Here is a 7,891-nt window from a genome sequence, read left to right on the forward strand (position 1 = left end):
AATATTTTGTATTTTAGTTCGAATGAAATTTTGAGTCTTCTAAAAAAAACCAATTTTTATCAACATGTCTTCAAAATTTTGACAATAAAAACATTTTCGTAACTAATATTTTCTGATCAAACTGGCGGCTAGAAAATAAACACCATTATGAATCTCTTTCCCCAAAACCTAAAATCATATGCTTAAGAGTTAAGACCAAACAAAAAAATAGTTAATAATAACTTAAATATTAAATGAAATCTTAGAAGAGGCTATATTCTCATTTATTTGATTGTGTATATTTTTTGAACCTATAAAATATTTTTTTAAATGACTTAAAATGAAAATGTCTTTCCAGTAAGCTATTACTAATTAAAAAGTATACAGAAATATGCATAATGATGTATAGTTTACACTATAAATTAGGATTAAAATTTCTGCAAACAATGGAAAAGATTTAGTACCTTGGCAATGAAAATCCAATATTTTGTATTTTAGTTCAAATGAAATTTTGAGTCTTTTCAAAAAAAAAAATTATTAACAGGTCTTCAAAATTTTGACAATAAAAACACCTTCGTAACTAATATTTTCTGATCAAACTGGCGACTAGAACATAAACACCATTATGAATCTCTTTCTCTAAAACCTAAAATTATATGCTTAAGAGTTAAGACCAAGCAAAAAAAATAGTTAATATATGCTCATATTTGTTCCTAACAAACAATAGAACTTTTTCTACCAAAATCGAGTATCACGGGTGAGCACCAAGAACACCATTCCCAACACAGGAACACCATTTCTAATCCAACTGGGTGGCTGATGTTTGGACAGTTAATTTCTCACAAAAGCTGACCGTTTCTTTTTGAAATTATATATTTATTAATTATTAGATACATATTATTAGATACACATTTATAAACATAGATCCATAACTGTGTAAAAATAAAATATAAAGTTCTATAGTCAAATAAAAACACACAATATAAAATAATGTGAGAGAATGAATAAAACTAGATAACTTCAAATTAAACAAATAAATCAATAGTTCTACAACATCAAATTATAAACAGAATAAAATTTCAAATAAACAATCTTACTAATTGTAAAGAAAATTTTAATTGATTATAATGAGAATGAAACTGAATAAAGAATAACAATTTAATAAAATAATGATTCATATAAATATAGAATAAAAAAATTTGACATAAAAACAAATTAAATAAAAATAAATAAAATACTATTATAACTATTTAAATTACTTTCAAATTTTCATCCCGTCCGCAGGGCGGGCCGCTCCTAGTCATTCTATATTTGATTTACTTGTAAATAATAAAAGTATCGTTCTCTAATATAACATATTTGAATGCAACCTATAATTAAGATCGTTCCTTATCTCCCTCTAGGATATTTACAATAATATAGTATATATGTATGGTGTATCGATGTGAGAAATTTGTCAGCAGCGAGGAACGTAGCATTTTCCTTTTAATTTCGAACAAGTGGATCAAATTTCTAGGGATATAAGTTACGTAACGTATTAACATTAGCTAATGTTGCTGACGTTAGTACGTATAGCAAGAAGAAGAAAAACTGAAGAGAAATTTGGCTATTGGTTATAATTTATAAATATACTCAACACATGATTATCAAACTTCAAAAATTTCTTCATGAAGACATAATACAGCTCTAGCTAGGTGTATGACACATCTAATAATCCATTTTCATATATTATGAGATATTTCGGACTAAATCGCATATGCCATATCATACATCTAAGTAGTGTTCGTTACATCAAATACCAAAATACATGTTCATGTTCCATTTAAGTTGAGATGATAATAGTTTAATGGGTAGGTTAGGCTTTCCCATTGATAGGCGGTGTACTTCTGTCTTCAGGGCATATATATGTTAAGGATTACACATAGATATGTCCTAGGGTGCACGAAAGAACACGGTTCTGGCTTTGAAATCCAAACTATGATTTGCTCAGCAATTTTTTTCTGTTTCTTCATATTACTTGATTTTGAGAACAATGGGCTTACGCACACAATGGGCCTTATGGAAATTACTGGGCAACTGGTTTTGGTCTTTAACAAACGTACACTAAACATTGTGATTTATCGTGTAGCTTATAATAAAACGGATAGAGCGATCACGTTTAAGTTTTGCAGATGTTGACAAAAAAAAAATTCTGCAGATTATTGTTTTTCATTTATAATTTACATACTTCTTCTGGTATGAATGAAATGATTATATTTTAAATAAAACTTAATTAGAATTTGGTAAATAGCTGGTATGCGGAGCAGGCAGATGTAGTAATGATTCGGTTAGCTAATATCTTCTTCGCTTTCTCTTCTTCTATGTTTTCTTTGTTTTCCGCAATTCCTTCCTCTAATCTCTCTGACTCGTTTTTTTCTTAGAACTTTTTCTTTTAAAATGTAATCTCTAAAGTTTTTCTTATAGTGTTTATTACTACTATATGTTTTAGCACTTGTAAATGTAATATATATTCACACACGCACACAACCTGCATGCTGATTTCTTACACCAGCAACACTTTCCCTACTGTAAATTCCTTCTATTAATGATCTGTGAGTAGCAAGTGCGATACTTTGTAGATGACTAATATAACTTAAACCATAAAAGTGGTGCTTCAGCCACCAAAGCAGAAGAAGAAAAAAGAACAAGAACCATTGCGCGTTCTTGTGAAAAAAGAAAATCTCTAAAGACTAGGTTAACAAAATGAAGAAGATGATGATTTCAACTATTTAATATGACAATTTGGACGTGAAGGGAGACATTTCGAGAATTAAATCTGCAATTTTTGATTCTGCTTTTAAGCTGTTTGTCTTTTGCCTCTTCCCCAAATTGATGATTGAGAATCTTGATGTGAATGTAATCATATTCGCTGGCTGTCTTAAAAAGTCATCTTCCTTGAACATAACACTTCCAACAATTGATTACTCTTCAAGCAAACTCGAGGCACAAAAGAGAGAAAGCAATTGGACACAATAAACTCAGGACTTATTGGAAACAGTTGTTGCAATCGTCTCTATAATGGGGCCAGAGTTTGAATAAGATAAAATAGTACACAAGATTAGTGTCAAAAAAATGGGGAAATCATTAAGTATTATTGATCTTTGTGTTTGTTACAATTCGTGGAACTGTACAAGTTAAAGGCCTAAGGCTAAGCTGATAAAAGAACAAAACAATTACGAAGATACCTAAAACAGGACTGTGTATGGCAATGAAAAAATTCCAACTTCAGACAGAAACTGCGAGCTAGGAAAACAGGACTCCCCCGACTTCTGCAAGTCCATGACCACGTCTTCCTTCATAATAATAGACTTGGTAGAAATATTCTCTTTCGGCCTTGCACTAAAAAGCCAGTCATCATCGCTGTTGCTACCGTCTTCCTCCATTGAAAAACTGGGAGGAGCAGGTTCATCAAACAGTGAACAGTACCGTGATTCCTTGCTTGCCTTATGTTTCTTTTTCTTCTTTGATTCAGAAAGAATAGCAGCAGTCTTGTCACTCTCAAGAGAAGGGGAGAGCAGATTCTCTTGATGACCTAAGACAGAACTTGATATTTTGCTGGGTTGATCAGCCCCTGAGGTGGAGCAAACAAGATCCTCCTCTTGGGGTACTTGAGGGACAACAACCTCAGATTCTTTAGGTTTCTTGAAGACGAAACGTATCCGTAGAGGATTACCAGTTACAGGCGTAGCTGCAAATTATTAAATTTAACGATCTTCAGAACATTATGAATATTTAAAAATGAAATTCGTCTAATTCAAAGAAAAACACACACACACAAACCTTTAATATTACTCTCAACGGCAGGAGAAGCTTCCCTTCTTCTCTTCTTACTGTCTTGGCTACCATCAGACAGATACTTGTCATGTTCTTCTGTCAAACAAGACCTCTCAAGTTGTTCGGATTCATCGCACACTTGCTTGGTACGTAGATATAGATGTTCAATGGTTTTCTCATTCTTTTCTCTCTTTCTCTCCTTCTTCTCTTTACGGTGCGCCTTCTTAGACGCGATAATCGGTCTTTCGATCTTTAATAATCGAATTAGAATAAAGGATTTAGACTATTTGGGAGAATAATCGAGTAACAACCAGAACCCACTTACGTGGATATCAAATAAAACAATTAAGCAAGAGTAAAACACATATATAGGATATCTACCTACAACACGTCTCTATGGTCGTTGACTAAAATTCCAAGACCAAACCAAACAACATACACGTTCACACGATACCATTAGCAAGATAATAGATAGGCTAAGACTAATTTGACAGATCTATTAGCAATCAATCTAACAACCTAAGCAATCAGATAAGGAATTCAAAAATCCCCCTGAACAGGGGAGGGGAACACACGGGTGCGAATCAATCACAAGAATTGAGTGCTCAACGAACCTTAGTCGATTCGACCAAGTTCTGACCGTTGGCCCAGTTCCTCGCATACACGGGCGGTGGGCATGTGAAATATCTCGGCATCGTTTTTTTTCTTTTCTTTTCTCAGATCGAATCGGTTTAAACAGCAAAAAACGGACACGGGCGAGGATACGGACAGGAGGACTAATACAACCTAATGATTCAGACAAACCTACGGAACGTCTCTTCTCTGTGGCGCGAAATCAATCGATATCGAAGCAAACCCTAATTTATCTTCCTCTATTCGTATTATCGAAATCCAAAAACGAGAGATCGAGAAAGAGAGGAAATAACAATTGGATGAGAAAATAAAGGAGAGGGTGAGGTGTGTATTTAAAGACGCGTGAAAACGCTGAGATCCACCGACTCGGCCTACGTTTGGGAGAATAATTAACTTTAAAAAAAAAAAAAGGAAAAGCCTAATTGTCAAATTTCCTTTATTTTTTTCTCAAAGGGTCACTTTCGTCATTTACTATCACCGTGAAACTCGGTCCTATATTGCTACGTCATCTGAAACACCCTTTCTACCCCCTTGCATATTTCATACTCTTATCTTGTTATTGGGCTCATTTCAGTTTATAAAGCCCAATTTCATTATAAGTCTTCTCCGACTGGGTTCCCGGCACTTGCATAGAATTGCAAAAAGGCCTATTGTTATTGGGATAAGATATCCGATCTCTCATAACATCCGAATATTTCGTTACTTCGATTCGGATTTCGGTTTGGATTCGGATACGATTCCGGATTCGGATAAAGTGGCCATGCCTAGAAACATATAGAATTAGGGGTGGGCATTCGGATACCCGTTCGGATTCGGATCAGGTATTTCGGATTTTCGGGTATTCGGTATAGGAGTATAAAATCCATTCGGGTATTTCTATACTTCGGGTCGGATTCGGGTATTTTAATTCGGATTCGGTTATTTCGGGTCGGGTTTTCGGATATTTTTGATTTTGCGAAAAAATTAACTTCTTCATTTCTCAAGTTTTTTCTATTTAAAAATATAATTTTTACTTAACTGATATTTTATTTTTAATTCATTGAATAATTTGAAGATAAAATCTTAAAAATAAAAGATACTAATTTGATTATTGTTTTGAAATTTTAACTGTAGCTTTTGTTAATGTATGAAACAAAAATTTAGACATGCATTTAAGTATTTTAAGTGAGTAAAAAATCACTTTTCTTGTAACTATATGTGTATTATCTAATTTTGAACCATGTGTATAATTAATATAAATATTTTGAATAAAATTAGAGAACTAAACTATGAATATATGGTTAATGGTACATAAGTTCGGTTATCTTCGGATATCCATTCAGGTTCGGGTATTACCCGTTCGGGTTCGGATATCCAATCTCTCATAATTCAATATCCGTTCGGATATTTTGCTATTTCGGTTCGGATTTTGGTTCGGGTTTTTTGGGTCGGGTTCAGGTGCCATTTCGAATATCGGGTAAAGTTAAAGATCATCGAGAAGCGCTACGTGGGCGTATCCACCACGCGTTAAAGATCATCGAGAAGCGCTACGTGGGCTAGTTATGGCCGTCTAGTTCTAAAATGGATCAAGGAGATTGTCGCTTAATCATGTGAACAGTTAGTTAAAGCAACGTGGATATAAGGACTCGTGCAAGATTGGAAATTTGAAGTCTGCTATTTTCAGGTTCCAATCTCTGGATCAGAGACCATCGAATGCGGTGTTTGCCCAACACCCTTTCCTTGTCAGCGTGCATTGATCTTCCTAATCCTACTCGCTTATTTTCTGCCTTAACATATATTATCAATCAAACGTGTGTGAGATTTGGTTACTGAATTGGGTTTGATCATACCAAAAACTAGTTGGTGGTCATGTGGTGCTTCCCCTTTGTGTGTGTGTGTATGAAAGTCTTTTTAGTGATGTAGCAGTTTTACTTTGTCTAGTCGCTTTCTCTTTTGTAAGTATATGGGCTTCATATATCATATCTTCATGAGCTTGAAAATTGGGCTGAGTTTTGTCTAAACCCAATTCAAGATAGCTCTTGCTTCACGTACAAGAAAAGGAAATTGTGTATGTGAATATGTCGGCTACAAGTCATTATGGAGAAAAAGGAAAAGCACAAAAGACAGTCGGTGATCTTTGATATAAATAAGAAAACGTCCAAGCCTTATACGATCATCCCAGAGATCCGGAGAGAAACCCTAAACACAAAACAAAGAGAAGTTAAGAGAGAGATCAAGAGTAGAAAAAACTAAGAGATATTGTTCGAGTCATGTTTCTAAGGGATAGAGTTTCTTTGATCTTCTTATTCTTTGTTGGTGTCATGTTTATACGAGAAGAGCGCTTAGAGCGTCTGTGTAAACCTTTTGATAGTGGAAGTTGTGGGAGACGATTCCCACCCCAGAGGTACCGCAAGGGAACTGGGTTAAAAATCTTGTGCCGTTATTTAATTAAGCAATCAAACGATCGATAATTCCTAACAAGTGGTATCAGAGCAATCCAGGTTTTGATTGCGGGTGTTAGTGAGATTATGGAGGCAACACAAGAAGGGTAAAAGTTAAAAGATCAAAGGGAAGCATGCATGGTTTAAAGAAGTACGTGTTGAAAACTTTAGCGACAAGTTTCCGCTGCAGGCACAAGGTAATTGTGAGGTCAAGTTTCTGGCTACTCGAGGCTGCTAAGGATATGGAATCTAAGTTTTGGGAGAATACACAAGAGTAGACTATTTTTTAAACAATAGAAAAGTCAAGATTTTTTGCTGTGAAATCAGGTTGTATTTTGGCTTGTTTTGATTGTTAAAAACAGTCTGGTGTTCGAGGATTAAATGAACAGCTACAAGGACTTGCGTATCTTGTTCTAAGGGACGCCTTATAAAAGGATACATGAGTAAAAAGAGTCGTTCAAAACAAGGATAAGATTTTTGATTCAAGGGAAAGGATATAGCAGAAGAGTATGGAGGTGAAACAAGGAGTCTGCTTGAGGCAAAGCAGGCAGGGAACTTAGGAGAAGTTCATATACGATCAGGTCTAATAAAGTTTTCAAAGAGGGTTAAGTTTCAGGGATAAGGATCAGAGTTTCAAGAGCTAAAGAAGAACACAAAGGGTGTGTTATGTTCTGTAACAAGAGATGCTTGGACTAAGGGTGTGTCGAAAGTCTATCTGGCAATGGTGATAGCTTGATGGCGGGTTCTGTTAAGTGATAACAGCGGTACACAGAGGAGTTCAAGGCAGATCTAATACAGAAGAATTTGGTTAAACAAGAAGAGCTGAATAGAAAATTGTGTCGAAAGTCTTCCCAACAAGACTGGTTAGGAGGCGTGTTCTATCACGGATGATAGCGGTACAAGATGGATTCAGACTGGTTGTTTACCCATAAAGCAAGATTTTTGAAACACAAAAGGGAAGCTCAAGTAAAGCTAAGAGAAAGAAAAATCTAGCAGCAAGGTTTAATACTGCTAGTAAGTTTCTGTTTAACAAGAAGCATGGATCA

At 34.8% G+C, this 7,891-nt stretch overlaps 1 protein-coding gene across 2 annotated transcripts; it reads right to left on the bottom strand.

Annotated features, from left to right (window-relative positions):
- Positions 1-3,091: 3,091 nt before the first annotated feature.
- On the bottom strand, positions 3,092-4,746 carry LOC108844807 (uncharacterized). Of its 2 annotated transcripts, XM_057009493.1 has the most exons (4): positions 4,407-4,746; positions 3,799-4,042; positions 3,512-3,706; positions 3,314-3,396 (listed from the first exon to the last, which is right to left on the bottom strand). In XM_057009493.1, the coding sequence occupies exons 1-4, from the start codon at positions 4,485-4,487 to the stop codon at positions 3,314-3,316; spliced, it is 603 nt and encodes a 200-aa protein (XP_056865473.1). In that variant the 5' UTR covers positions 4,488-4,746. The 2 variants fall into 2 exon arrangements, with proteins under 2 accessions (XP_018473625.2, XP_056865473.1); XM_018618123.2 differs by having other exon boundaries at positions 3,092-3,706; positions 4,407-4,743.
- Between the last annotated feature and the right edge of the window lie 3,145 nt (positions 4,747-7,891).

The sequence above is a fragment of the Raphanus sativus genome, chromosome 1, assembly GCF_000801105.2.
Source record: "Raphanus sativus cultivar WK10039 chromosome 1, ASM80110v3, whole genome shotgun sequence".
Lineage (NCBI taxonomy): Eukaryota > Viridiplantae > Streptophyta > Magnoliopsida > Brassicales > Brassicaceae > Raphanus > Raphanus sativus.

Excerpts from the sequence above, each read along its gene's own strand:
- LOC108844807 (XM_018618123.2), bottom strand. The coding sequence starts at position 4,487 with ATGCCGAGATATTTCACATGCCCACCGCCCGTGTATGCGAGGAACTGG. Across the intron at positions 4,043-4,406 it reads ACTTGGTCGAATCGACTAAG|ATCGAAAGACCGATTATCGC; the intron begins GTTCGTTGAGCA and ends CGATTATTAAAG. Across the intron at positions 3,707-3,798 it reads CGTTGAGAGTAATATTAAAG|CTACGCCTGTAACTGGTAAT; the intron begins GTTTGTGTGTGT and ends AATAATTTGCAG.